Genomic DNA, 27,921 nt, shown 5'->3' on the forward strand with positions numbered 1-27,921 from the left:
GCTTTGGTCCGCCCCCTAGGACCAATCCGGAAGGGTGCTCCCTCTGATTGGCTGCAAGAGTCGAGCCAATGATCGTGCGCTGTCGCGTTTGGCTGAGAAGAAGACTTCCGGCGGAGGGAAGCTATCCCTAACGGCTGAGGGTAAGTAACTTGAGCTGGCGTGGAGATGCTGGCCTCTGGGGCCGACCTGGGCTCTGCTGCTTGAGGTCCGGCGGGGAGAATGGCAGCGGTGAGGTTGCTGCTAGGGACTGGTGAGGCGATGCTCCCTGCGTTAGCAAGCGAGGAGCCTTAACGGGTCTGCGGCGCCCTCCCTTTCCACTCGTCCCTTCCTCTCAGTTGGCGGCCGGGTGGGTGACTCCTTGACCAGGCGGGCCTGGATTTGGGCTAAGATTAGGGAAGCCAGGATGTTGCTGAAAGGAGCCGCCTCTGGCCACCCGAATCTTTTGGGAAGTCTGCTTGGCATAGCTTTTTGTGTACCCCTCTGTTGGCTTTTTTGGGAGGGAAAGTTGCGTATTTTTTCACGTCAGGCACAATTTTAGAGAGTTCGGGTGCAACTTGTAAGACTTGTCAAGTTGTGTGTGTGTGTGTGTGTGTGTGTGTGTGTGTGTGTGTGTGTGTGTGCGTGTGTGTGTGTGTGTGTGTTTTAATTTTTTTAATCAAGCTGTTACTGATGCGTAAATGCACAATTTAGAGTGATTTTCAGATGAACTGTTGTCTAGTTAGCCTCCTATGTCTTATACTTCTGAAGTTGATATTTATTTTGAGATGTTTTATTGATGCCTTGTTTCTATATTACAGTCATTTCTAGATATAACCAGGGTTGTGCTGGTAAAAATGATTAACAGTCGACTTTTGGGAGAAGGGGAGGTACTCTGGATCCACATTTAAATTTAATATACGTTATTAACATTTTCTTCATTATTTTCCTAAGTCTAGACAACCAACTCAATCAAAATCTCATTTGTCATGTTTGCCAGTTTCAAAACATTTAACTGAGGCACACCCCTGGATGTAACCCTCCCCCTCTCCTATGTTAAATCATCATGTAGTAAAGAAAATCACTTAAGCAAAAACCGACTATATAGTCTGGATATGCCGCATTCAGTCAGTCTCCCACCCGTTTTCCTATGGGAAGAAAGTATGTTTCTTTATCTGTTCTCCCTGACATTATCTGCATATCTATCCTTTATATCTTTTCTGAGTTCCACTCCCATATTTCTAACTGCTTTCTAGACACTTCCATGTGGATAGAAACGTCTCCCATAGGCATCTCAAATTTACTCTGTCTAAAGCAGAACTCATTATCTTTTCCCTAAAATATTTAACTCTCTTTTTTAAAGTCCTTGTTGTTGTTGCTTTTTTCACACTCAACCCAGTACTCTAACCTGTCAAGATCTTTTTGAATTCTGACTCTGCTATTCAACATGTTAATTATTCCTCCCACATTTGTGTCACCTGTAGATTTGATAATCGTGCCATCTAAATCATTGTTAAAAATGTTAAAAATGATGGGGCCAAGCATGCATCCCTGAGGCTCTCCATTAGAGACCTTCATGGAACCATTAACCATTAGTTTTGGGTCCAGCCATCCAACTAATTCTGAATTCATCTAATTGCACTGTTGTCTAGCCTACAACTCCATCTTTCTATATAAGTAATATGAGAGATTATAAAAGTATTTGCTAAAATCTAGGTTAACTATATCAAGTGTTCCCTTGACTACCACTTCAATAAGTCTGTCAAAAAAGGAGCTGACAATAGCATGTTGTGCCCTCCCCTTTTTTTTTAAATCAAACTATATTGACTCTGTGATTACTTCTTACTTTCTTAGGTGTTCACTAACCATCTCGTTAATGAAACATTCTAGAATTTTGCCTGGCGTATAGTTTGTAGACTCCATTTTCCTCCTCTTAACAAAATTAGAGCATTTTCTTTTTTCCAATCCTCTGGTACCTTTCCCATTCTGAATGATCTTTACAAGATCACCAGTGGTGCTCAGCACTCAAACCTACCAGTTATTTCAATACCAAAGGACGTTCCTCTAGACCTTTTGTTATGAATTCATCAAAGGCATTTAGGTGCTCTCTTATCTCCCCATGTATCTTGCATATCAGTTTTCCACTAGTGATATTTATTTCATTTATTCCAGTTTAGAGAGCATTTTTCTTGGTGGATAAAATAGCAGCAAAATTAGAAATGAGCAGTGCTACTTTTTTCTGTCATCAGTTTCCATTGTGTAGTCCACCCTGAGCAGTAGTCTTGTACCATCTTTGATCTCCATATTTTCCTCAGTATTTCAATGACTTGTGATTTTGTTGGTGTGGCAACATTCTTTACTGATACAACTAAAAGCTACAGATAAGTTATGATTAGTAAGTGACTTGCCTGTGGGCACAAACTAGTAAATGAGAAATGGGACTTGAACCCAAGTCTTCCTGATTTAGAATTCAGGATTGTATCTGTTATGCTTACTGCCTTTCTAACTTAAAAAAAAAACCCAAAGAAACAAATAAGAACAAAAACTAGCTTTTACAACATCAACTCCAAGAGAGGCAGCTAGATAGATATGGGAGGATTCTGAGTTTTGTTAGTGGACCAGAGTTAGGAATATATGTGATATATAGACATGAGGTCTCTGTATAGTCTATAAGCCTTTGACTTTTCCTCACTTTTAATCTTGTTCCAGTATGTTCAACTTTGCATTGAAGTCACCCAATTTTAAAGCATATACTGATTGAATTTGTAAGGTCATATTGAACTTTGTAGAATTTCTCTACCTTCTTATCCTCTGCAGCAGATGTTGGTGTGAACTATGATTGTGTTCATTTTGCAAATGCTTCTCATGACCACTACAATATGAGATGACCATATGTCCCATGAAATATTTTTTCTTATCCTTCAATGCATGAAAAATCTTACACTGCTAACTCCTTTATTTGTCTTTGCAGGAATGACTTATGAGGCACTTGCATGTTTAACTGAAACTTCTTTTTGTCTTCTGGTTTCATTTATAGCAAGAATGTCAGAATTGACAAGATTCAGTTCCTCAGGTAGTATGTCCTCTTGTTCATCTGTGTGATTCTTAGCATTCTCTATCCCCTTTTCCTCTACTTTGCTACCATCACTGTAAACTGTATCACAAAGGATTGGGGGACAGTTTTACATTTTTCTATGTTTCATGGGTTGCCATAGCCAAAGAATTCATTGCCAAACAGCTAGCAAGTCTTTGAAATATCCCCTTTCTTCTTCTCCAACTACAACAACAAAAGCTGAATACCTTAGGGATGGCAGGGAGATGGAATGTTCCTAGTGGATAGTCTTGAGCAATATGGGGGAATCTGGATCTTTTTTCTTTTTTAGTTAAGCTGATTTTAATGTATTTGTATATTTTATTTTTAATAAAACATGGTTTTCATTTGCAGTACAAGCCTTTATCTACCTGTGGAAACATCTTTTACCGTAGACTGATTTACAGTCTCCGCAACGAAGTACCTTCATTGTAATAAAAAGGTCTGTTGCCTTTTCTGTTTTTTCATCGTGATAATAGTAGCATGTGATAACAATAGCAACAATCTTGTCTCTACTCAGACGAGCATACTGGGATCTTTGATTATTGGTAGGCAACTGTAGTTTAGTTTTTAGTGGGAGGAGAGAACAGTAATCTCAAGTAGATGAAGTGACTGGGAAGGGATAGTCTTTGAGCAGTGTTTTGGAGGAGGGAAGAGGATTTTCTTACATCTTCACTAACTAGGAGATGGATTCTTTGCTGGAGTAGCATTTCTTAATTAAGGACTATTTGTAAGTTAGGAACAATTCACATATTATTCATTTGAATTCACTCACATTTTATTAATTTTCTAATACTTATCAGTGAGAATACTCCGATGCATAGAACAAAGAACTTTAAAAATTTATTGATCAGTCTTTCTTTTTTAGAAAGAACTTCAGGGATTGTAAAACAGTTTGAAAATGGAATCAGTTTCAGGTGGGTTGAAATAATTACCTTTTTTAGTTCTGTTTTATTTCTAATTCTGCTTGCTTCAAATTTAAGCATCTAAAAACATTTTGCAGATCACAAGCAATAGTCATTATCAAGGCTATCTGGAGAATATAGTGAATATGGACTTGGCCACAGACTTGGGTGCCCATGACATGTGAAAGATCTGTATGAGCCTGAACTCTCAGCTCATACAGTGTTTTGAAATGATACATCCAAATTTTGCCTAAACGCCCATTTTGCTGTCCTGATGACTAGCCTGGAGGTAGTGATAAAAAGAGGTGCTTAAGTTTTAAGAGCCTAGGTCTTGTCCTTCATTTTCTTTTTCTGAGTTTACATTATCATTATATGTTGATTCAGATTCTTTAAGCATGTAAACTATTCCTGAAAAGTAAGTTAAGTTGATAGGATAAGTTTTAATGAATAACTGCCTCAGAACTATGTGGCTTCTTTTGAACAGCCCAACTTGTTGGCTTTGTGTATTTATTCAACAGATGTTTATTAAGTTGCCTACATTATGTTCGGCATTGGGAAATACAAAGACAAAACTGGAACAGTCTTTTCCTTCAAGGAACTTACATTCTGTTGAGGGGAGGGGGAACATGAATACAGTTAAGTAAATACAAAATGGATATTAAGTAATTTTCTGGGAGTGAAGGAGAGTACCACTAGCAACTGAGAGATTAGGGTAAGTCTCATGTAGGACATGTCATTTGAGCTGAGCCTTGAAGGAAGCTAGACATTCTGTGAGGTAGAGAGTACATTGCAGTCATGAAGGACAATCTATACAAAGGTACAGGAATGGGGATATGGAATGGTATATGTGGGGAACAAGTAGCTAAGCTTTTTTTTTGGCATTTATGGAACAGAGTCTATGAATTTACAATAACTCTGGAAAGGTAGGCTGCAGTCATATTGTGAAGGACTTTGAATGTCAAATGGAAGGGTTTGTATTTTATCCTAGAGGCAATTAGGAGCCACTGGAACTTTTTGAGAAGAATATTGACATGTTCGTACCTATGTTTTAGGACAATCAATTTATAAGCTCCATGGAGGGTGGATTGGAGAGGAAGATACTTGAAATAGGAATATTTATTAAGAGGTTATTCTAATAATTCAGGCCTGAAGATAAGGTGGATCTGAACTGGGTAGTGACCAAGTGAATGGAGGAAAAGGGAAGAACGTTAACAGATGTAGAAATGTAATGAATAGGACTTTGAAGCTGATTGGATATTTGGTTGAAGGACAGTGAATATTTAAGGATGACTCCAAGGGTTGTTGTCATGGATGGCTGGAGTGATGGTGGTACTTCACCATAAATGGGAACGTATTAAAAAGGGGAAAGTACACAACTACAGAAGTTTGATTTTAGACTTGTTGAGTTTAAGATACTTATGGTACATTAATTTGGAATGTGGGATTGGAGCTCAGCAGAGAAATTAGGGCTGGATATTTCAATCTGAGAGTCATCTGTGTAAACATGATCCCAGGGGAGCTCTAAGATCATCAAAGAAAGAATAGAGAGAGAAGGGAGCCAAGGTGGTACTACATATAGGAGTTGAGATATGGATTATGATCCAGCAAAGGAGACTGAGGAGTAATTAAACAGGAAGGAATACAACCAGGAGAAATTAATATCAGGAAAATCCAGGGAAGAGAGAGTATCCAGGAGGAAGAGGTGGTTGAAACTATTAGATGCAGCAGAAATGTCAACAAAAATGAAGACTGAGAAGACGTTGGTTGTATTTGGCAATTAAGAGATCATTAGTGACTTTGGAGAGAACAGTTTCAGTTGAGTGCTTAAAGTGGAAGCCAGATTGCAGGGGTTTGAGGAATGAGAGGAGAGGAAGCAGAAAAATAAGTATTTACAGCTTTTTCGCCGAGTTTGACTGTGAGGGAGAGGAAAAATGTAGGCAGATAGCTTGAAACTGGCACTACAAAAGGTCATCCAATATTTATTTTGTAGTGTAGCTATTATTATGTTGTATCAGTCATGTAGTATCAGGTAATAACAGTGAAATTGAGATTGAAGGGAAGTAAAACTATGACAGTGATGATTACTTTGCATGTCTTTATTTTGATACATTGGAAAACATTAGAGATACCTTTTCACAGTTTTCCAATTGTCAATTGAATGAACTGTTATGGGAGAAAATCCACCCTCTGCTACATCTTGGTAACTTCAGTGTTCGTATTGATTAGAACTATACAGGATGGCATTTTTTATTGGAGTTAACGAAGAGATAATGAAAACCCCAGTAATACATAGTTTTGCTCTTTGTACCTCTAGCGCAAGGTTATAGTCATGAACCCTATTTATCACTAGGCTAATAAATATATAAACACATTGATGTGAAATTTATTATTATAGTAGGTATGGGAAATTTTAAATAGATGGCACTACAAATGTCCATGTGTTAAGGTTTGGTCATTAGAATATAGATGGTGTAGGAACTCTTGATTACCTTCTAGCCTCATTTGGATAATTCTTCCTTTATTTTGTGCTCTATCCATTGCTTGGTTGCTGAGCAACATGTAATAAAGTTTCTAGTACAGTCTGAGGTTTGATATCATTATGGTCCTTGTGGACCTCTTTTGTTTCCTGTAGAGCTAAATGAGGAATTAGATTCTGTCACCAGTGAGCTACAAGCAATAGAAATTCAGATACAAGAACTTCTGGAAAGACAACAAGAACTTATTAAGAAAAAAACTGCCCTAAAGAAGAAAATAAAGGAGTCTCTAGAAGATTCAGATGCTGGCACAAGCTCAGAATTGGATTCTTCACCTGAGGGCTGGAATAAACAAGGTTTTACTTTTTATCTTGCTAATTTTTTTTGTTATTGTTGTTGTTTTGGCATAAACTGAAATTTAAATTGTTCTGTTTAGTATGCTACTTTGCATCAGTCTTAGAAAGGTTATGCTGGTCATTCCTTTCAGGGAGTAGAGGGAAAAGAGAGCTGGATGTGGGTATTGGATACAACTTTGCAGATCCTTGTGAATTTAGTTTTCATGGTTTAGATTTAAATTTTTTTTTTGGAAAGATATAGTAAAATTTAGATTAACTTTGATGCCTGCAGAATGTGGTTATTCTAATTACATGAATTTGCTTAGTTCCTGCTTGAATGTTGTTGAAAGCTTTTTAAAAATATATTTGCTTATGGGGCAGATAGGTGGTGCAGTGGATAGAGCACCGGCCGTGGAGTCAGGAGGACCCGAGTTCAAATTTGGCCTCAGACTCATAACACTCACTAGCCATGTGACTCTGGGCAATTGCCTCACTTAAAAAGAAAAAAAAAAGAAATATATATATATATCTACACACACACATACTCATTGAATCTTTATTTGATGAATCAGGATCTTGCAGTACTTTGTGATGTCATTAGGAACATCATTGATAACTTTCACAATATTAAAGATACAAAAAGTATTGAAATCAGTAGGTAAAGATTTTAAGGCATATCCTAAATTATTGATTATTATTATTTTACTAAATCTAAAATAGCTTATTTTCTTGTGATTTGTTTCTCCTAAAAATGAGCTGTATAGAAAAAATATTGCCATTTATGAGTTCTGGTTAATTGGATTCCTGTTAGTAGACATAAAAAAAAGTTGATAAACATTTATTAATTGCCTACTATGAGCAAAATATGCTAGGTTTTGTTATTTCTAAGTGCATCATACAACCTGTATTGAAATGTAACTATCAGAACATTCTAAAGTAAAACAAAAAATGTTTAATTATGAATACCATACTTACTGTGTTAATTAGGAGTTGCCAATATTTTTAGCCTTATCTGAATGAAAAAAAAATCTTCTATATTTATTTCATTGACCTTATTTGAATGTTTCCTGAAATAGTCAAGCTAGTCATAAAAATAAATCAGTATTTTGAAAAAAAGAATGCCTCCCCAAAAGTTAAAAATTGTTTGTTGTACTTAGTTCATTTGTATTTTGTTAATGAATATTGCATATGAAAATCTGTTTTAGAAAACCACCCATCTAAGTATGTTGTTTGTTTTAAGTGTCTCAGTGTATGGAATTTATTTTATGTCTTTCTCATCCTAGATTTTCCGTGGTCTGGGAAAGTTAAAGATGCCTTGCAGAATGTCTTTAAACTGCAAAAGTTTAGGACTCTACAGCTTGAAACTATTAATGTGACAATGGCTGGAAGGGAAATATTTCTTGTGATGCCTACTGGGGGTGGAAAGAGCTTGTGTTACCAGTTGCCGGCAGTATGTTCTGATGGTATGTGAAAGAAAAATTAACTAAAATTGGGGGAATATGTGGTTTTCTTTCATATTTATTTGTAAATAGCTTTAAAATAATTTCTAAGTAATATACTGATTTTGCAAAATTTTTTGTTGAGTGTATCTTTGCAGAAATTTACCTACTAGTTTAGTTTTTTAAAATTAATTTTAGTGATTTTTTTCCCTTATGAAAGTATTTTGATGTAGGCCTTGAAACATAAATAGTAGAAAGTAGCAAGGTAGAGTGCAAGGAATATTGGACCAAGACTTTGAAAACTTGAGTTTGAGTCACAGCTCTGTCACTAACCACTTATGTGACATTGAACAAGTCACAGAACTTTTCTGATGCTTTTTTGTCACCTATAAATTTGGAACAACATTATCTAATATGTTTATCTTCAGTAAGAGAGTACTTTGAAAACTGTAAAGCACTAAATAAGCGTGGGGTAATTTAAGTATTATTATTAATATTTCATTAAAGTTCTGCTACCTTAACATGGAGGTAACCCTGGTTTCTGAAAGGATATACCATGCAGGGCAACTAGGTGGCACAGTGGATAAAGTATGGGGCCTAAAGTTAGGAAGACTCATCTTCTTGAGTTCAAAATCTTTGTCAAGAGAACCCCAAATGGGGGATCATGGAGAGCTGGACCTGACTGCAACAACTGAACAATATTAACATCATTATGGGATTGACTGCCAGATAATTTTTTTTGGTTAAAACCACTCATGAAGACAATATTAAGATTATATTTTGTATCAGTGAAGGAAGTATGTGCACTGATTAAATCCTGGAATCTTGAAGTATTGAAGTAAGTATTGTTATTTTTATTAAAATTGTTCAGAGTTTTTAGGACTATGTCAATCTCAGCTCTGGGATGGAACATAAAGGAAAGGCTATAGTTTTCAGAAAAAGCCATTAATTTAGTTATATTTTCACTTGGACTCAAACCCAGAAGACGTTAATGTAGACTGGTATGATGTATTAAATGCCACCATGAAACTAACACTTATAAATTTATAAGTTGCTGGGTTTTTTTTTTTTGCTTAAACTGTAGGTTCCTCATGGATACCCTTCTACATCACCTTAGAAGTTTGATCCAAAGATGTTATTGGCTTGACTAATACTATATTGAAATATTACTCGTGTGTGTGTGTGTGTGTGTGTGTGTGTGTGTATGTATGTATGTATGTATGTGTATATATATATATAAATATATTTGCACTTAATTGTAGCCTTCTGGATTAGGGGGAAGAAGGGGGGAAAAAGAACAAAGTAAGAAGTGAACAGCAGAGAACAAAAGAAAACTTACAAGGAAGCAAAGATGGACAGCTCTGAACACAATGTGTAGTATATATTATATAGGCTTTCTTGAAATGGAAATTTATTGTTGTATATTTTGAATCCTCTCTTCTGTTCTGCTGTGCACATGGTGATGCTTTTTTTTCTTTTCTCATTTTGTATTTAAATTCCAATATTTAAGTTTATAATGTTTCTTTTTCTTAATATGTATTTAAGTTTTAGTATTTGAGTTTAAAAAAAAGAAATATTACTGGTTGTAAATTAAGCATTCAAATTATTAGTCCTTGGAATATCGGACTATATTGGAAAATTGATAAGGTAAGAGAAATTAACAAATATTAAGACTTCTGCATAGTTTTCAGATTTTTGCTTATTGGCCCGTATTTACCTAATATCCCAATAGCATACTGTGAGGGAATTGTGAAGTTTAAAAGCAGAAATGTTATCTTTCAGGTTTCACACTTGTGATCTGCCCTTTGATTTCTCTTATGGAAGATCAGTTAATGGTTTTAGAACAATTGGGAGTTTCAGCTACTTTGCTAAATGCTTCCAGCACTAAGGTATGTTTTGGATAGGTATTAAAGGTGGGTTCATAGTGTCTTGTTCCTCTAAAGCAATAAACTGGTAACTTATTATTAGAATCCTATAGTAATAATTAGGAATATGTAATTATGCAATAAACAAATGAAAAATATTTTATAGGCAAGATAGCTTACTCTTATATAGTTTATTCTGTTTGGGGAATAAATGCATATACACTATAAAACATTTTCCACTTATTCTTTTTGCCATCCTTCTATGCCTATCCACCTCTTTTTCAAGAGGTTTGGTAGGAATAATGCTTTAGTTAATCTAAAACCTAGTTGGATTAAAAACACCCTCTAGACTGGGGGTTCTTGGCCTTTTTTGCAGCATTGGCACCTTTGTCAGTTTGATGAAGTCTATTCATGCCTTGTCTCAGTAACTTTTTTTTTAAATAAATGAAGTACAAAATTTCAGTTAGAGGTTAGTAAAAATTAAGATGTATTTTTTTCTCCATCTAAGTTTTCCCCATCTAAGATCCCTTGAAATCTGTCCACTGACCTCTTGGAAGCCTGAGGACTCAAGGTTAAGAACACCTGTTCTAGACTTTGCTCTAGACTTTTCATTCCTCTGTCAGCCCTTCTAAAGCAGGAGTTCTTCAACTTTTTTGTGTCTGGTGAAGCCAGATGCCTTTTCAGAATAATATTTAAATGCATAAAATAAAATGAATAGGATTACAAAAGAAACCAATTATATTGAACTAAATTTATCAAAATATTAGGAGGGGGCAGGAAAGGTCACAGACCTCAGGTTAAAAACTCCTGTGCTGGAGGTTTTCCTTGACAGAATTAGAGTCTGGCTACTGATGTGCTGCTGAGTAAGCAACTTAAGAGGAAGGGGATGGAAGTAGCATTATGAGATTTCTAACCAGCTCTTTAAATATGATTAATTTCTTTAAAAAGCTATCTCTCCATACCCTTTGTGCTTACACATTTTTCACTTGTCATTTGTTATTTTATAATACATATGTTTATGTCATATCGAGTTAGACTAAGAGCTGTAGGCCATGGAACCTGCTTTAATTCAGTCTTTGTATTTCTCTCATCATCTAGGACAAAGCTCTGCATATTGTATATATTTTAAGAATATTTATTAAAAATATTTTGAATGAATGTGAGATTTTATCAACTGAAATTCTGCCAAAGATATATTAGAAGACCCTGAATTGTATAATAAAGAATGTAATAAATTATGATATGTTGTAGTAGTAGTAGTAGTAGAGTAGTAGTAATAAATTATAACAATGAATTCCTTTAATAACCATTTTAGCAAAATAGACCAGAAGGTTTTTTAAAATTTCTGTTTACTTTTTAACAGGAACACGTGAAATGGGTTCATGCTGAAATGGTAAATAAAAACTCTAAGCTAAAGCTCATTTATGTTACCCCAGAGAAAATTGCTAAAAGCAAAATGTTTATGTCAAGGCTGGAGAAAGCCTATGAAGCAGGAAGATTTACTAGAATTGCTGTGGATGAAGTTCATTGCTGTAGTCAATGGGGACATGATTTCAGACCTGGTATGTTTTATTTTATTTTATTTTTTATGTTTTATTAATTTATTTTGAATTATCAACAATCACTTCCATAAGCTTTTGAATTTTAAATTTTTCTCCCCCTCCCTACCTCCCTCCCTAAGACAGTGTACAGTCTAATATAGGCTATACATATACATTCCTATTAAACATATTTTCACATTAGTAAGTAAGAATTAGAACTAATTAGGAGGAACCACCAGAAAGAGGAAACAAAACACAACAGAAGAAAAAAAAATAGCAAATAGTATGCCTTAATCTGCATTCAAACTCCATAGTTCTTTCTTTGGATGTGGATAGCAGTTTCCATCGTGAGGCTTTTGGAGATGTCTTAGATCCTTGTATTGCTGAGAGGGGTTAAGTCTATCAAAGTCAGTCATCACTCAGTGTGGCTGTTACTGTGTACAGCGTTCTCCTGGTTCTGCTCATTTCACTCAGCATCAAATCATACAGGTCTTTTCAGGTTTATCTGAAGTCTGCCTGTTCATCATTTCTTATAGCACAATAGTATTCTATTACATTCATATATCACATTCACAATTATGATTACTATCTGTGCCTTTCTCTCTATCCTTCTCCCCCCTTTATGCTTTTCTTTCTCCTTTTCCCTCCTCACTAATGTTTTGCTTTTGACCACTGCCTCCCTCTTTCCCACCTCCCTTCTATTAGCCCCCTCCCTTTTCTTTCCCCTTTTCCTGCCTACTGCCCATAGGGCATGTTATATTTCTGTACCTAATTGATTATGTTATTCCCTTCTTGAGCCAAATCTGATGAGAGTAAGGTTCAAACAATGCTCATCTCCCTCCCTTCTTTCCCTCTGCCGTAATAGGTTTTTGTGCCTTTTCCTGTGATGTAATTTACCCTTGTCTGCCTCCTCCTTTCCTTTTCTCTCAGTACATTTTCTTAGTAGTTAGATCAGAATAATTCACTTACTTGGATCCATTTAACCCACTTGATTAGATTTTTTTCATCATTACATCAAAGTCAATTTATACCCCCCCCTTATGTATGCCCCTTTAAGATGGTGTAATAACAATACAGTTCTCAAGAGTTACAAGTGTCATCTTCCCTTGTAGTGATGTAAACAGTTTGCCCTATATTAATAACATGTGTTTCTTTCTGTCCCATTTACCTTTTTATGTCTCTTGAGTCTTGTATTTGAAGATCAAATTTTCTGTTGAGCTCTGGTCTTTTTATCAGGAAGGTGTGGAAGTCCCCTGTTTCATTGAATATCCATCTCCTCCCCTGAAAGATCATGCTCATTTTTTCTGGGTAGTTGATCCTTGGTTGTAATCCAAGCTCCTTTGCCTTATGGAATGTCATATTCCATGCCCTATGGTCTTTTAATGTAGAAGCTGCAAGGTCCTGTGTAATCCTGACTGATTCCACGATATTCAAATTGTTTTTTTCTGGCTGCTTGCAGTATTTTCTCTTTGACCTGGTAATTTTGGAATTTGGCTACCATATTCCTTGGTGTTTTCAATTTGGGATCTCTTTCAGGTGATTGGTGGATTCTTTCTATGGCTATTTTACTGTCTGGTTCTAGGACCTCAGGGCAGTTTTCCTTTATGATTTCCTGAAAGATACTGTCCAGGCTCTTTTTTTCATCGTGATTTTCAGGTAGACCAATAATTTTTAAATTGTCTCTCCTGGATCGATTTTCCAGGTCAGTTGTTTTACCAATGAAATATTTTACATTTTCATCTATTTTTTCATTCTTTTGTTTTTGTTTGACTGATTCTTGTTCTCTCATAGAGTCATTAGCTTCCATTTGCTCAATTCTAATTTTTTTTTTGTTTTTTGTTTTTTGTTTTTGGCTACGCAATGGGGTTAAGTGACTTGCCCAGGGTCACACAGCTAGTTAAGTGTTATGTGTCTGAGGCCGGATTTGAGCTCAGGTCCTCCTGAATCCAGGGCCAGTGCTCTATCCACTGTGCTACCTTGCTGCTCCTCAATTCTAATTTTTAACAAATTGTTTTCTTCTATTAGATTTTGTACCTCCTTCCTCATTTGGCCAATTGTATTTTGTAGGGACTTGTTTTCTTCACTGTACCTTTTGTCCAGTTGGCCAACTATATTTTTTAAGGACTTGTTTTCTACAGTTAATTTTTGTACTTCCTTTTCCAAGCTATTGACTCTCTCTTGCACACCTCTCATTTCGTTTCCCATTTTTTCTTCTACCTCTCTCATTTGACTTTTAAAATCCTTCTTGAGCTCTTCTAAGAAGGCTTTTTGGGCTTCAGACCACTTCATATTCCCCTTTGAGGTTCCAGATGTAGGTTTGTTGACGGTATTATCCTCTTCAGAATTTCTGCCTTGATCTTCACTCTTCCCATAATAAAAATCTATCGTATGTTTCTTTTTGCTCATGGTGTTTGCTTATTTCCTGGCCTTTAAAGAGATTGGGCTCTCCTGCTGGGGAGCAGAGGGCACTGGCCCAAGCTTCTTGTGTTGGGAGTCTAGGGCCTGGTTGATGGCTTTATGTACTGGGGCCTCCAGTGTTGACAGTTGGAGGCTGTAGGGTTCTGGCAGCTTACTGTTGTTGGGCTGGAATCAGTAACACTGGAACTCTAGGGATAGGATTGGGTAGTGAGGCTCCTGGAGATTTCCTGCTCACCCAGGCCTTTCCTTCCTTTTGCTTTCTTCAGCTCCTTTTAGATGGATGTTGTAGGGTGTTTATCTGCCTGGGGCCTCTTGGAGCGCTGCTTCCCTTAGTTTTGCTGAGGCATTGGGAGGGCTGGTTGCTGTAGAATGTCCAGGCACCTGGTGGTTTTTTGAGCTGGTTTCCACCAGTTCCCCCGCCCTCAATGAGGCACTCAGGATTCCAGGTGTTGGTGTTTGCCTGCTCCACCACTTGGGCTTCAGGATCTCCTCCTGGTATGCTGAGGTGAGGCTTTCTGCTAGCTTGCTGGGATGCCTCCTGTTCTGTACTGCTCCCCTTCCCCCAGAGTTAAGAGGGGCCTTTCCAGTTAATCCCTCAAGCTACCTGGGCTACTGGACTGCTGCACCCTATCTTTCTTCTGGTTCAGCTGTTTCAGGGTTTTTCCTGGGGTGATATTTTCTGGGCTTTTCCTGGTATGTTTTATATACCTATGTTTAATAGTAATTATATAGTTTATGGTACTAAATATATACCAGAAAAATAGATTCCTGCAATAGCCTTCTGATTGGTCTCCCTGCCTCATTTTTCCCCATTCTAGTACATCCTCTATCCAGTTGTCAAATTGATCTTCCTAAAGCACAAGGTCGATTATATCATATCCCACTCAGTAAACTCTGGTGGTTCCCTGTTACCTCCAGGCTCAAATGTAAAATCTTGTTTGGGGGCAGCTAGGTGGCGCAGTGGATAGAGCACTGGCCCTGGAGTCGGGAGGACCTGAGTTCAAATATGGCCTCAGACTCTTGATACTCACTATCTGTGTGACCCTGGGCAAGTCACTTAATCCCATTGCCTAGCAAAATACAAAAAAAAAATCCTGTTTTAAATTTCATCATAACCTGATCTCTTCCTACCTTTTTTGTATTCTTTCGCCTTATTTGCTTCCATGTACTCTGCAATCCAGTGATACTGGCCTCCTTGCTGTTCCACTTACAAGATGCTCTGTCATTTTCACTGACTGTCCTCCATGCCTGGAATGGTTTTCCTCCTTAGCTCATTCCTCTGGCTTCCCTGCCCGCCTTTAAGTTTCACCTTTGGCAAGAAGCCTTTCCCAATCCCAGTTAATGCTAATGTTATCCCTCTGAAATTATCTCCAATTTATCCTCCACATATCTTGTTTGTACGTATTGTTTATGTGTTATTTCCCCCCCATTAGATTGTGTACTCCTCAAGGGTAGGGACTGTCTTTGGCTTTTTTATCCCCAGCACATAGTCATTTCTTGTTGACTTGACTTCTGAATTCACTTCATTATCTCTAGCCTACATATTTCTATTTTTTCTTTTATCAGAAGAGAATAGGATATTTTGTCAGATGCCTCACTAAACTTGACTAGAATTAAGTTGTTCCTTAGCTCCTGATGTTTGCCCTCTGACACTCTTCCTGAAGAACTCCTTAAATTAAATTCTGTAGGCAAATGTTACTTAGTAACTTAGAGGCAGCTTAGAGGCAACTGGATAGAGAAACATTGTGTTTAGACATAAAAGGACCATAATACTTGAATTACCTACATCACAGGACTGTTGTGAGGAAGGTGCTTTTTGGGCTCAAAAGCACTAGAGAAATGTTATTAATAATAATTTATGTACTAATCAAAATCAATAATAATTATATTGCTTCATACATTGTTATAGTATGTGACCTACTTTAATTCTTGCAGGTGGGGAAGGATACCTTTAACAGTTTTTTTCCCCATTTTTTTTCCAGATTATAAGGCACTTGGTATTTTAAAGCGGCAGTTCCCCAATACATCACTAATTGGTTTGACAGCAACTGCTACCAGTCACGTTTTGAAGGATGCTCAAAAAATTTTATGTGTTGAGAAGTGCTTTACATTTACTGCATCTTTTAATCGGCCAAATCTTTATTATGAGGCATGTAGCTTTTATGTTAATTGAATACACTACATGAAACTTTAGTGGAGTAGACTTACCTTGCAGTGTGTGTGTGTGTGTGTGTGTGTGTGTGTGTGTGTGTGTGTGTGTGTGTGTGTGTGTGTGTATGTGTGTGTGTGTGATTGCTGTAACTAGGGAATGAACAGATATTGAAGACAACTTTCCAAATAATGTCATGTGGAATCCGAGAGGCTCTCTATTCATACCTATAGCTGGATAAACTATTCCATCTACAACATACCCAATAAATGTTGTCTAGCCTTTTTTTGAACTCTTGTGATGATCACTCCCTTCCTCTTTCCCAGGCTTCTCATTATGCTTTTGGATAGTTCTAATTGTTAGGAAATTCTTCCTTAAATCAAGCCAAAGTCATTTTCTTTGAAGAGAGAAGTGGGTTCGAAGCCAGATGACAGGGGATTGAAAAGTGAGATGGATATAAGAAGTAATGGAGGTAGTGAGTATAGGCAGCTCTTTTTGGGAATTTGACTCTGAAAGGGAGAAGAGATTGAGGGAATGGAAGGCCAATGAAGTTATTTTGTTTGTTTGTCTTAAGGATTGGAAGACACATGGACACTTTTGTAGGATGAGGAGAGTTTTAAAAATGAGAGAGGGAGAGAAGAAATGATTAAGATGTTAGCTATTTGATAGAACTTAAAGCAAAGGAAGAGAGAATGGAGGATAATGAAGAAGGGTGTGACTTTCTTCAGGAAATGTGCTACCTATATTTTATTTGTATATAGACAATTGAGGTTAAGGGCTTTTTTGATGGCTTTTTTCTTTGATTTTTTTTTCTTTCTGTGTATTTCTGGGGAACCCTACTACTATTTATCCTACATTGAAGCTAGTCTCTGTCGTAGCTATAGTTGGTGGATAAAGAGAAGCAGTTTTCCCTGTCCTTCTCTTTTCAGTTTAAAGCTCCTTTGGTTAAGATTTTTAAGACTTCATGCAAATAACAGCCCTTGTGAGGTAAACTCCATTCCTTGTTAGGGGCCCATTATTCCTTTATTTTAAGTTGTAGCCTGTAAGTATGTATATCTCTTGCATATTACAATCTTTTATTAGGCTACATTAGACTTTGTGCTTTGCTAAAGACTATCAATTGAAATTAGTCTCTGTTAGGAAATGCAGAAATAGGAGAAATTCAAGTGTATGTAATTTAGACATATTTTCTCTTTTGGGGAGGTTAGTATGCACTTTACGGTGAGACCTCAAGTGATAGAATGGAATTATTATTCTTGGCTAAAATGTGAATGTGGATTTATTAATAGTTCCTCATTCGGCTTTTAATTATGCATTATACTTAAGCATAAAATTTAGACATCTTAAAATGTCCTTTAGGGGTACTACTCTGTTGTTTTAACATTAGTCTTAATAAATTAAATGTAGGTTTATTATCCCAAGCAGTGATTTCTGACAGAATTTCACAATCTCATGAATGTGATGTCCTAAATCTCTCTTTGTGGTGAATTGCAAAAATTATGTCTTAAAAGCAAAATCCAGGGGGTGGCAGGAGAGAGCCATATGAAGTGAATAACGTGAGGATTATATGTACTGTGTTTATTAAAGTTTAGTAAGAAAGATGTGACTTCGGAGTGATGATTTAGTGATTGTTACTAGTTTATTTTTTAAAGTTAATGTACTTTTTAGGTTCGTCAGAAGCCCTCAAACACTGAGGATTTCATCGAGGACATTGTGAAGCTCATTAATGGGAGATACAAAGGACAGTCTGGTAATATAGGAAAAATAACAACTTTGAAGACTTAGAAATGCCTTCCCTGTAAAAAGTGGTAACTGAAGTTGGTTGTTTACTAATTGGAAATTTAATACATTGTAATTTTTGACATAATTTTTTTTTGCAAACTTAGAATGTGATTGTGTAGTTTTACCCAGCTCAGTCATAGACTTTATTTATTTATTTATTTATTTTTTGTTTGACTTTTTTTTTGGGGGGGGTTGTTAGGCAGTGAGGTTAAGTGACTTGCCCTGAGTCACACAGCTAGTAAGTGTTATGTGGCTGAGCCTGGATTTGAACTCAGGTTGTCCTGACTTCAGGGCCAGTGCTCTAGCCACTGTGCCACCTAGCTGTCCTTTAGTCATAGATTTTAGAAAAACTATACAAAATTGTTTGGATACATCTTTTGTTTGTAGTAAAATTAGTTTCAGCTAGTTCATCTGGTTTCCTTATGTGAATTATAGTTAACAAACATTTATTGAACAGGTATTACATGTATATTTCCTGTGCTAGGAAAAGATGATAAAAATGTTTAAGATAGTCCATATTCTCAGAGGACTTAGTCAAATTTCAGAAACAGAATGTAACCATAAAAAGATAAAAAGCAATACAGAATAGTTTTTTTGACTGCCAAATGAATTGTATTGAAGAACACTACAATAATTCTGAGAAGAAAGTGGTCCTTGTGCTAGAACTTAAATAAAATCTAGAACTTATTATTTAGAGGGCAAAGATAAATCTAAAGTATGGAACAGAAAGCAGAGACCAGAAGGAGCAATACCAGTTAGACTACTATAATAGTTGTATAAGGATATGAGTTGTATGGGCCTGGATGGAGGTGGTAGTAGAGAGAGATGGAAGAGGAAGACTTGAACCTGAATGGGGCCAGTGATAGTAAGGGTGTGTATGAGAATGTTGGCTTCCAATGGAGGGGAAGCATTCCATGTATTTTATGCTTGGTGTAAAGTTTTCCACAACTTTGGTTATTCCATATTAATAATGTACCTTTTTTACACCAGGAATTAAAAGTCTATTCCTTCTTATTCCAAATACTTCATTTGTATGTGGTCCAAAATTTCAGTTATCCATTACACTAATTTCTTCTGTTATATTCAGCATATGGCTGATACAGTTTTAGCTTTTAGGAGCTCAGTAATGAGAAAAAGGTAAATAAAACAGACTCAATTCTCCTGTTTTGGATGAGTGAAATTGAGAGCTTATTTTTAAACATGAAAACAGTATAGCTTTGTGTGTCTCCATAGTTTTCCTTTCGCTGATGTATAGTTTTAATTTGTTAGGATCTTTTGAAAATTTCCTCTTAACAAAATTGCTTTTTTTGCAGGCAAACAGGCATTTGTATTTAAAAAATTTGCATTTTTATACAGGGATCATATATTGTTTTTCCCAAAAGGACTCTGAACAAGTCACAGTTAGTTTACAGAAACTGGGAATTCAAGCAGGTGCTTACCATGCAAATATGGAATCAAAAGACAAGACTGAAGTTCATAAAAAATGGTCAACAAATAAAATTCAGGTTAAGTATATATTTATCAGTGGAAATATACATGGACTTTGAAAATAATCACAATTTTAATAATGATAAATTGTTGGGAATATTTCAGGTAGTAGTGGCAACAGTTGCATTTGGAATGGGAATTGATAAGCCAGATGTGAGATTTGTTATTCATCATTCAATGAGCAAGTCTATGGAGAATTATTACCAAGAGAGTGGACGTGCAGGTATCATTAAATATGTATATCTAAAAGCTAAACACTTTATGTGCAGAGCATTGTGCTTAATGTAGATATAGTCTATGCCAAAACATTTTTATTACTAGTCTTTAATTCTTAATTCAAGAGAGAATTAAAAAATGTTTTCTTGGGTAGTTTTATATCCAGGGTTATTTGGAAATACAGCAAATTTCAGTATATGTATTTGGTTATTGTCATATTTTTGTATTTATAAATTCCTGCATCCTTAATTTGCTAAGAAAATTTGTTTTACTATCCTTTCCTGTCTTGTTTTTAGCTATTAGTTTGGTGTGTCACATTACTGGATTAGTTTAGACTTTAGATTTAACAGTGTCACATATTGAATAGACATTTTATTTATTTGATAATTATGTAGATCACCTATCACATATATTATGGGAGATTTTTAGCTTTTCAATTCTCCATTCCATAAAAGGTTGCCAGTTTTCTTTCATTAACATTTTTTTTTATGTTTGGTCTAAAACCAATTGTGTTTAATTCGGTATTAAGAGTAACATTTCTATCATAGGTCGAGATGACCTGAAAGCTGACTGTATTTTATACTCTGGTTTTGGAGACATATTCAGAATAAGTTCAATGGTGGTAATGGAAAATGTAGGTCAACAAAAACTTTATGAAATGGTGTCATACTGCCATAATATACACAAGTAAGTTTTATTTTTACATTTATGTATATATTTTATAACTTATTAGTTAAAATCAGTCATTTACTCAATTATCATTTAATACGTGTCAGACTCTTTGGGGGCTCTAAGTATAAAAAGACAAAAATGAAACGATTCCTGCCCTTAGGAGCTTACAAACCATCAAACAATTCTATAATTTAAAAAGTTTTAATGTAACTTTTAAAAAAGAATTGTATACATATGAATGAAATTGTCCAGTGAGATAGACTGTAAAGTGGAAAGCACTATCCAATATATGTGAATATATATGTGAAGGAATAAATTAATGGAGCTTTTAAAGTAGTTCTTTTTTTGCCTCCTAACATGTGTGATGCTTAACAGCTGTAGGGATATGTCTTAACTTGTATTCCAGTTGGCCTTACTTTTGTATTTGTTTTCCTATTTCCATTGTGTGAACATTAAAGCAAACATTGTTTGGTCCCTTTATTACCTGTCTTACAGCTCATCATTCTTTCTGTATACTACTCAGACAATTGATATTAACAGTGCTGTCCTATGAATCATTCTGGAATTGTCTAGAAGGAACTATAGGCAGTGCATTTTTGTGCAATGTCTTAACCTACCTAGTACTCAGTTGTGTTTGCTGCCCGAAAATCTGCTTCAAGTTTCACCATAATTTAGGGCTAAGAATTCTTCCATAGAATTGGAATGATGGCCGAACTGAGGCACATAAATTCAAAAAACTTTTTTAATTTAGGGAAGCATGTCTAGGTCTATACTATGCAAAAAATTAGCTTCCACTTGATTGCTGAGCTCATCATATTTGCTGTCACTTATGCTAACACAGCAACCCTGTTTTAAGTTTAACCATATTAAATTGTAAATGAACTGAAAAAGACCTGAAAATATTTGGTTACTTTTCTGAGTTTTATTTAAATAAAACAAGTTTTTCCATTAGTTAGAATTGCAGATGTGTTTATAAACAACTACAGCAAACTCCTGAACTGAGTAATTTTGTGTCAAATATATACAAGATTGATATACAAGATTGAATTTTTGTTATTCCATAGGAGGCTTTTTCCTGCTGCATATAATATTCTAAGATAGGAAGAGCGAAATTTTTTTTAGAGTTTAAGTGGTTCCAATAAATCATTGTTGTTGTTTAGTCGTGTCCAACTCTTCGTGATCCCATTGGGGTTTTCTTGGCAAAGATACTGGAGTGGTTGGCAATTTCTTTCTGCTGCTCATTTTAAAGATGAGGAAACTGAGGCAAATGGGGGTAAGTGACTTGTCCTGGGTCACACAGCTAATGGCTGAGGCTGAATTTGAACTCAGATCTTCTTGACTCCAGGCTTGGCACTCTATCCATTGTACCACCTAGCTACCCTCCTTGCTACCTCCCCTCCCCCTAATAAATTATACCTGAGGTATTAAAACTCAATTGTTGACATCAGAGGTTTGCAAAAAAAAAAAAAATAATATTTTTTTTCTGATCATCACTTCATTTCCCTGGGCCTTAAGTTTCCTAGTAAAGTGCTATATTATATTCCCCCAGGAGAATTTGACCTCTTTAAGGTCAAACTGTCTTTGTTTTTGTATCCTCAGTGCTTAGCATAGTGCATAGCATATAGAGCCACTTAATAAATGCTTTTTGAATATATTATTTTATTATGATGCAAATTTAAAACAAAAGATGTTTTAAAATTTATCACCTTACACTTTGAAATGTTTGCTTAGAGATCTTCATTAAGCTACTGGCTAATGTTTATCAATTATATTTCTATTGTTTTTAGATGTCGTCGTATGCTGATAGCTCAACATTTTGATGAAGTGTGGAATTCAGCAGCTTGCAACAAAATGTGTGATAACTGCTGTAAAGACATTTGTGAGTTCATTGTGGCTTTATTTTTAATTGTAATGTGATTTGAGATTGGGACTGCATACAACAAATGCATCTAGAACATGAAGACCTTAGAGTGTGATCTAATAATCAAAGGGGGAGTTTTGCTCTGAAAAATTCTGTAGTAGGCAAAAAGAAGGTTTTAAATAAAGTTGAAGAAGATATCATTGATAAAGATTTTAGGAAACTGATGCCTATGGTTAATGTCCTTCCTTCTAAAATTGCATTTGCCATAGGAGACAGTAAACTTGAGCATCTTCAGATATATTTTAAGAAAAGTTATATAAAAAATGGGACTAACACATAGGCATGGTGGTTATCACTTACTAACCATCTGCAGCCATTGAATAGGAGGGGCAAAAATAGATAAAAACTGTAGTGAGCCCATTCCAATCAATTACCAATATATTTGTAAGCCAATACTTCAGATATTTTTATAGTTGTTCTAATATTTATTCACTCTGTATGGATATCTCTTCCTTTGTAGCATTTGAAAAGAAGAATGTAACTGAGTATTGCAGAGATTTAATCAAGATATTGAAACAAGCTGAAAAACTAAATGAAAAGCTAACACCATTGAAACTTTTTGATGCCTGGATGGGAAAGGGTGTAGCAAAATTGAGAGTATCTGATGTTGTTTCCCCTAAACTTCCACGTGATGAATTGGAGAAAATTATTGCTCACTTCATCCTACAACAATATCTTAAGTATAAAACAAACTCAGTTTTTTTTAATCTTCTTAAAGTTAAGATGTTATGAAAAGTTACTTGATGAACAAATTTAAAATATTTATATGAACTTGATTCTTATTTCTGAAAAAACTTCTTCAGAGATTTTAAAAATCATTACATTAAATGTTACCTTTAAAAAGCGTTTGTCATATGATGCTTTCAAACATATTTATTACTTTTGTGATTTATTCAAATGTCTTGATTGTGGACTTTTTCTTCCACAGAGAAGACTTCAGTTTTACAGCATATGCTACTATTTCATATTTGAAAGTAGGCCCTAAAGCTCATCTTCTGAACAATGAGGAACATATAATTACCATGAAAGTAAAGAAAGACATGAAGGGTTCTTTCAAGGTACTGTAAACAAACTGTTAAAATTCTTATTGTTTATTAAGAAAATAGATTCCTTTTAACATAGGACTTATTTATTTTAAGCTCTAGAATGCCAGAGAACATTTCTTACGTCTCTCCCAGAACTTAGTCCAGTGCTAAGTAAAGATTTAATTTTACCTTATTAACAAAGTACTGTTTGAGGCTTAGAAGACAAAATTTCATTTGAAAAAGATAATAATAGCCCATGGTTTTTGCTTAAGTTACATGGATGCTTGCAGGGGAAAACCTATTTTAGCTTACTGTAGAGCTGCTGAGTAACATAACTCCCTAGTACCAGTCAATGGTCCATGTATGTTTTAGATTTCTTTGCTACCTCCGAATAACATAATCCCAAAACGTACTGGTAGTAAGATGAGGATAGCTGAGTGGCACTTATGTAACTGTGATGCTTAATAACAAAGGCTCTTTAAATACCCTTATACTAGCTTGCTTTGACAGTGGTAACATACTAATGATGCAAAAGGATTCATTATTATAAATTATCTAACTATAGTTTTTATAAGGTAAAACAACTGAATTTTTACGAGCATTATTTTTTGGATTTACAGGTTGAATTGCCTCAGGTTTCTAATTCTGAAGCAGAAAGAAAGATAGAAGAAAAATATTTGGGTAACTTCCAGAATACGGATGTAAAGAAGCGTGGAAGTGTGCTTAAACAGCCTCATTCAGAGGGTACGAAGACAAAGAAAAGGAAGCTGGATAACTCAGTCATTGACTAAATTTTCCAAAAGAAGCAAATATGTACTCACCTCAACAAAAGATTAATTTTTGAATTGTTTCCTTTTATGTACATGGAACTACATTTTCAGAATCTTAAGCAGTTTTTGGATGAACAGTTTTTATACTTTTTGAAATATTTCTGATTTAAGATTACGAACCACTTGATTTAGAAAACAGAAAACTATCCAATAAAATGAAATACCAAAAAAAGTAAAATTTTTAGAACATCATTGAATGTTCTGAATATATAAGATTTACTGAACTGCCATAGCTGGTACTATTATTATACAGCCTATATTCTTCATAACACACTATAGGTGGATTAAAATCAGTGTAGTGGCAGAAAATGCACTGGCTTTGGAGTCAGAGAACCTGGACACAAATGCCACCTCTTTTGCTGACTACCTGTATGAGCTTGAGCAAGTCATTTAAACTTCCACTAGTCTCTCACTTCCCCCATCTGTAAAATGAAGGGAGGTTCAACCAGATTAGTGGCGTCATGCTCAAACAGAAATAGGGGCCACTAAACTGTATATAAAGATATCTGAAGGTACATATTGACTTAGAAAACCACCTATTAACATTATGCTTTATTATATTTTTATTATTTTGTTAAACATTTCCCAACTACATTTTAATCTGGTTTGGACCACATGCTTTTTTCCCCCTTATTCACAAACTCAAAGATGATAAATATGCCTCATAATATCAAGAGGCACCAGAGCTTTTGTTGCTGTTCAGTTATAGGTGAAAACACAAAAGAGCTCCATTATGACCTACAGCAGCTGAAGTAAAAGTTATTTGTTTAGAAACTTTAAAATTGCACTACTTAAAATAACATTTCTTGCTAATTAAGTTTGGAAGATTCTTGTTTTCATACAAGCACCCTTGTGAAAGCCTTTCAGATAGTCTCAGCATTTAAACTGAATTTTTTTCTTAAAGCAACTCCTTTATAACAACAATAGTTTTTTGAACATATTATCCAATAAACTAAATGGCTGATAAATATTTGAGCAATCATGATGTCCAAAGTATCAAAGCATGTCACAGTTTTTTAAATATATCAACTAATAAACTAAATTGCTGACAAATATTTGAGTAGTCATGATGTTCAAAGTATTGCTGTATAAAGGAACTAATCACATAAGGGCTTCTAGCTTAATGGAGGTGAAACAAATAGATTATTTAGTTAAATGTAAGTAATATCTGTTATTTCCCTAAAAGGCATGGCTACAAGTTCTAAATGTCATGAATTTCTTAAGAAATTCAAAAGTAAAATGAGAAGAGTGATAAATTGCTGAAAGGATATATGATTACTGAGTGAATGTGCATTGCTGGAACGATGTCCTGATTCTCAAAGAAGAAAAGAGATCAGAGTTTGCAAACTAGAGGCCAGTAAGCTAGTCTTCAATATTGGCAAAAAAAAAATCCCCCCCAAAACCAAAAACCTAGAGTATTATTATTATTATTATTAACGAGGTACAGCTAGGTGGTGCAGTGGATGGAGCACTGGGCTTAGAATCGAGAAGACTCATCTTCGTAAATTCAAATCCAGCCTCAGATGCTTTCTAGCTGTGTGATCCTGGGCAAGTCACTTAACTCTATTTGCCTTAGTTTCCTCATCTGTGAACTCAGCTGACAAAGAAATGGCAAATCACTCAAGGATCTTTGCCAATAAAAGCCCAAATGGGGTCACAGAGAGTCAGGACTAAAACAGATGAACAAAATATTACTAAAGAGAAGGTCAGTGAGCATCTAGCAAATTATCACTAAGGGCCAATATGGCTTCATCAAGAATAGATCATGCCAGATATGACCATTTTCTGTTTCGATGGAATTACTGTAAATGCATAGACTCTATCTAGAATTTTAGAAAAGTCTGTGAGAAAGTCTTATGTTATTCTTAGGGACAAGGTGGAGAGATATAAGCTAGACAATAATTCAATGAAGTGGATAGAGAACTGGCTGAATGGCTGGATCCAGAATTGTCATTAATGGTTCCATGTCAGCTTGCAAGAAAGAATCGAATGAAGTGAGTGCCCCAGCAATCTGCTTGGACCCATGTTGTTCAACCTTTTTTTAATCAGTGACCTGAATAAAGGTACAGATTGTACATCTATCATTTCTGAGTGATATGATTCAAAAAATCTTCAACAGGCTACAAACTGAATAAACATACACATTTTAAAAGATCAATTTCACATGTACGATATAGCAGAGTTCATGTGCAAAAGAGCTATGGGTTTTAGTGGGCTGGTAACTCAATGTGAGTCAACAGATTGATATATTAGCTGAAAAAGTTATCTTTGGCTGCATTGAGAGACAGTGTAGTAGATGATTAGGGAGGCTGTAGTTTTGCTGTACTCTGCCTTGGTCAATTAGCCAATTATTAAACATTTATTAAATGCCTACTATGCATCAGACACTGGGGATAAATTCCCTGCCTGTAGGGTGCTTATATTTTATTAGGGGGGATGATATATACATAAATATGTTCAAAATGAACAAAATGGGGGGGCATGGAGGGAGGCAATGAGCAGCTGAGAGAATCAGGAAAGGCCTTCAGTTAAAGGGGGCACCTGAGGTGAGCTTTGAAACTAAGGATTCCAAGAAGTGACTGAGAGAATGCATTCCAGGCATGGGGGACAGTGTATAAATGCATAGAGATGGGAGTGCCAGATGTGAAGAATAGCAAGACTGAACTGCAGAAGGTGTGAAGGGGAGTAAATAAGGAAAAGAAAGTTGGTCAAATACCTAGAATATTTGCTCTGTATTCAGCTATAGAGGGCTCAAAGAAGAGTGACTAAAGACAGTAGAGCTTTGAAACTATAGGAAGATCAGATTTAGAGAAGAACATGATTGCTTTCTTCAAGTGTCACAAAGATGAGGCATTAGACTTGTTTTGCTGGGACCAATTAGGAATATGGACAGAACTAGGAATAAATATGTAGAAGTGGCCAATTTAAGCTTAATGTAAGAAAAAAACAACTTCCTAACAATTAAAGCCATCTTAAAGTGAAACAGGCTATCTTGGAAGGTATAGTTTCTCTTCTTGCTCATCCTGCCTTCCCACCCTTCAACCAAATATTCAAGCCAAAGCTAGATGACCAGTTGTTGAGTATGAATATAGAGGGGGTAGTCTTGTTCAGGTAGAGGTTTGCCTAGATTGCCTTTATGGTCCTTTCTTTAGGGGAACCTAACAGTCAATGAAATGTAACATACATATTTCCAAACTATATTATGTGTTCAAGTTGATCAGTAATATAGTATAAAAACACAAAAATTAGTTGGGCATGCTTATTGATATTTTAAATTAATTTCACATCTTTCCATATAAATATTCATCATTAAGACCTCTGCATAGTTAATTTCAGCATAATGTTTATCATCTAAGTTGCTACAATGATTCAACTTTCCGCCTTGACTTGAGATTCTTCTTATTTCCAGTGGCTTACATATTTTTTAGTCGAAATAGTCTTCTATATCAATATCTGGATCTAGCAAATCCTCTCCATATGCTGAAAGGTTCATCTGGTTTAAAATCAAATTTTCAAATGTTTCTTCCAAGTCTGTTTCACCAATAAGAATGGCTCCCATCATCCGTCCGTTTTGCATGACCACTTTAACATATTCTTGTCCTTTGGTACATCTCAACATTAATTCGTAATCTAAACCTAAGCCTTGGGCATTGTACTTTCCCAATAATATAACCTGAAAAGAGAAATAAAGGTTATTTCAATGGGTACTCAAATTTTTAAAAAATTGTCTTAGTTGAAGAAAACTACATTATTAGCAAAAATTAGAAAAAAATGTATGAAATTCACTGAAAATC

At 35.4% G+C, this 27,921-nt stretch overlaps 2 protein-coding genes across 9 annotated transcripts in view; one reads left to right on the forward strand and one right to left on the reverse strand.

Moving 5' to 3' along the window:
* Positions 1-55: 55 nt before the first annotated feature.
* RECQL (RecQ like helicase) lies at positions 56-25,182 on the forward strand. Of its 7 annotated transcripts, none has more exons than XM_020994266.2 (17): positions 56-140; positions 2,948-3,049; positions 3,422-3,509; positions 3,936-3,984; positions 6,605-6,802; positions 8,065-8,244; positions 10,003-10,109; positions 11,449-11,647; positions 16,027-16,193; positions 17,862-17,943; positions 19,332-19,480; positions 19,569-19,686; positions 20,228-20,366; positions 22,139-22,230; positions 22,733-22,952; positions 23,201-23,330; positions 23,918-25,182. In XM_020994266.2, the coding sequence occupies exons 4-17, from the start codon at positions 3,969-3,971 to the stop codon at positions 24,086-24,088; spliced, it is 1,968 nt and encodes a 655-aa protein (XP_020849925.1). In that variant the 5' UTR covers positions 56-140; positions 2,948-3,049; positions 3,422-3,509; positions 3,936-3,968; the 3' UTR covers positions 24,089-25,182. The 7 variants fall into 7 exon arrangements, with proteins under 7 accessions (XP_020849925.1, XP_020849928.1, XP_020849926.1 ...); XM_020994269.2 differs by having other exon boundaries at positions 76-140; positions 3,014-3,049; XM_020994267.2 differs by lacking the exon at positions 56-140 and adding an exon at positions 147-250.
* PYROXD1 (pyridine nucleotide-disulphide oxidoreductase domain 1) overlaps positions 23,348-27,921 on the reverse strand; it is a 38,680-nt gene continuing 34,106 nt past the window's right edge. For both annotated transcript variants that reach the window (XM_020994296.2, XM_020994294.2), the window contains one exon: positions 23,348-27,800. In XM_020994296.2, coding sequence (XP_020849955.1) covers positions 27,552-27,800 — 249 coding nt within the window. In that variant the 3' untranslated portion in view covers positions 23,348-27,551. The remainder of the gene's footprint in view (positions 27,801-27,921) is intronic.

The sequence above is a fragment of the Phascolarctos cinereus genome, unplaced genomic scaffold (genome assembly GCF_003287225.1).
Source record: "Phascolarctos cinereus isolate Bilbo 61053 unplaced genomic scaffold, phaCin_HiC Scaffold_1;HRSCAF=81, whole genome shotgun sequence".
In the NCBI taxonomy this organism is placed as follows: Eukaryota; Metazoa; Chordata; class Mammalia; order Diprotodontia; family Phascolarctidae; genus Phascolarctos; species Phascolarctos cinereus.